This window comes from Priapulus caudatus, unplaced genomic scaffold, assembly GCF_000485595.1.
Source record: "Priapulus caudatus unplaced genomic scaffold, Priapulus_caudatus-5.0.1 Scaffold42, whole genome shotgun sequence".
Lineage (NCBI taxonomy): Eukaryota > Metazoa > Priapulida > Priapulimorpha > Priapulimorphida > Priapulidae > Priapulus > Priapulus caudatus.
Window position 1 is genome coordinate 164,602 of NW_014577103.1, and position 2,497 is coordinate 167,098.

At 43.8% G+C, this 2,497-nt stretch overlaps 2 protein-coding genes across 2 annotated transcripts in view; both read right to left on the reverse strand.

Moving 5' to 3' along the window:
- The window catches only part of LOC106820491 (MPN domain-containing protein-like), a 29,523-nt gene extending 28,659 nt beyond the window's left edge, over positions 1–864 (reverse strand). The window contains exons 1-2 of the mRNA XM_014825006.1: positions 779–864; positions 173–417 (exon numbers count right to left, since the gene is read on the reverse strand). Coding sequence (XP_014680492.1) covers positions 173–417; positions 779–782 — 249 coding nt within the window. The 5' untranslated portion in view covers positions 783–864. The remainder of the gene's footprint in view (positions 1–172; positions 418–778) is intronic.
- Positions 865–869: 5 nt separating this feature from the next.
- Positions 870–2,497, reverse strand: part of LOC106820500 (suppressor of lurcher protein 1-like) — a 13,997-nt gene continuing 12,369 nt past the window's right edge. Inside the window, exons 2-4 of the mRNA XM_014825015.1 lie at positions 2,186–2,393; positions 1,530–1,628; positions 870–912 (exon numbers count right to left, since the gene is read on the reverse strand). Coding sequence (XP_014680501.1) covers positions 870–912; positions 1,530–1,628; positions 2,186–2,328 — 285 coding nt within the window. The 5' untranslated portion in view covers positions 2,329–2,393. The remainder of the gene's footprint in view (positions 913–1,529; positions 1,629–2,185; positions 2,394–2,497) is intronic.

The window sequence follows — 2,497 nt, forward strand, 5'->3', positions numbered from 1 at the left end:
AATAATTTGGTGCAAGTGTTACAGCAGGGATGTATATTAATATATATATATATATATATATATAATATATATAGTATAGTATATATAGTAGTATTTCATTTCACTAAAAATAAGTAGGCCTAATAATTGATTTTAAACAAATTTAATAAATCCATTAATTAATTAATAGTACCAGATAGCTAACGGACATGTTCCCTGGTCCAGGGTCAATGATTCCGTCTCGCATGAGCATGTTGAGGGTAACTCCTCTACCCGTACCACTGGCTCCTCCGCGAGAAGAAGACAATGACGCCATCTCCTCTGCATCGGGGTCTCCGTCGCTGCCATTGTCCTCCTCGCTTTTCTCCACTCCCTCGTTTTCCGAGATTTCGGATACCGACACGCATTCACTGGGCGCTTCGCTGGGGACCTCTGAAGCTGTGAATAAATTATACTATGCAATCCAGCAAGGAAGGTGTGAACATGATACAGATTACAGAAGACTTGGCAACTCATTATCACTACAAGATAGCACACGGATTCTGTTTAAATATAATCGGCTAAAAATATGCGGCTAATAATATAAAATTAATGTACACAGTACAGTAACACAAATAAATATGAATTATGAATCATAATTCCATTGCTAATTGCGTATTGGCCATTCCATTTTACTGTGCACATGATGTAGCAGTCTGCATAGTTTAGAGATCAACCAAAGGTATATAGGTACAATTTTAACGAATTTAACGTTTATTTAACACTACTATTTCTACAACAATTAATGTTGTTTACGTACCCATGGTCAAATAATTTGGTGAAAAGATACAGCACAACACGCCAACGACGACTTCAACGCTTTGTTTTGTTTACAGGTCTGCGGCGCGATACTAGCGCCGGCCAGCGGCTAAAGACGGCACTAATGTCAAGTATCTAGAAATGTCATTTTGTATATACTTGTACATATTTGTATATTGTATATTGTATATATGTTACCGTATAGTTGTGTATTAACTCTCATATCTCGCGAACGAGTTGGGTTATAATTCTAGAATTCTACATACATATAGACCATAAGTAAGATAAATAGGGAACTATTATATCTAACTCCTGACTTATTATCGACACCGTGCTTAGCAATAATAACCTCCTCCAGCGAGCTCCCTCCCTCTTTTTAACATCCTAGTTTCACCGCGCACTGCTTCTGTCTGACTGTCTCTCTTCTTCGCGTCTCCCTCGTCGGGGGACATAGACCTTATCTGCTACACTACACTACACTACACTAAAATGGTTAAATACTTAGCTATTGCTATTGCACAATTGCTGCCTCCCAACTCGTCCATTACATCATTTACAGAAAAGGCAGAATTCACGTTTTTGCAAAATTGACCAATGCCAGTACTTCACCAATCAGGAGGCATTCTACGCAAACACACACACAGACATACACACGCACGCACGCACGCACGCACGCACACACGTACGTATGCACGCACGCACGCACGCACGCACGCACGCACGCACACGCACACACACGCACACATACATACCCTGGTTTGTTGCTCCCACAGTAGCGTGGCAATTTCCTGTCCACGGAAACCTTAAAGTTGGAAAACTCAACGTAGTCACTCTCTGTTTTGCTCAGACACCTAGACGTAGGACACAAAAAGCATTGCAAGATTGCGAAACTTGTTACAGCGTTAAACCAAATATTTGTTCGGCACTCGAATGTTTGACACCTCCATCTATTAACTGCTGCAGTTCCAGTTGATAGAGTTTTACTGATGGACTGCTGGGTGTGCAAATATTGAATAATTCATGATTGTACACGTTTCAACGCTTACTTTTCCGCCACGTGCGTGAAAGTTGGATATTCCAACGATGGCAACATTGCACATCATTTTCCTTGGCAGTAACGCGCATCAGGGAAATGCGCACCATACCCATAATTCACTACTCTCCGTATCATGGGGAAGGTATGCCACATCACTAATTCTAACCTTGGCCTTCACCTTAACCCTAACCCTGACCCCGACACTAACCCCTAACCTTAACCCTAACCCTACACAACCGTAGCCCTTGACCCTAACCCTAACCCTAACCTTAACCCTAACCTTAACCCTAACCTACACAACCATAACCCTGACCCTAACCCCTCACCCTAACCCTATCTAGAACCCTAACCCTAACCCGCACGACTACTCACGGGTAGATGCCCTCGACGTCGAAGTAAGAGAATGCTATCTGCACGCGCTCGCCGATGCGTCCCAGGAACATGTAGTGGCACTCTGTGTGGCGCGGGTAGCGGCCGGGGTAGTTGGGGGAGCTAAAGGTGCCGGACGTCGTCATGGAGCTGTTGTAGATGAAACCGCACGTAGTCTCGTTCGCCAGCGTGCCCGTCTCAACGCCAAAGTCTGAGGAGAAGATGGTGTACGTGAGTGTGCATGTTTGTGTGTGTGTGCGTGTGTGTGTGTGTGTGTGTGCGTGTGTGTGTGCGGGTGTTCGTGTGTGTTTGTGG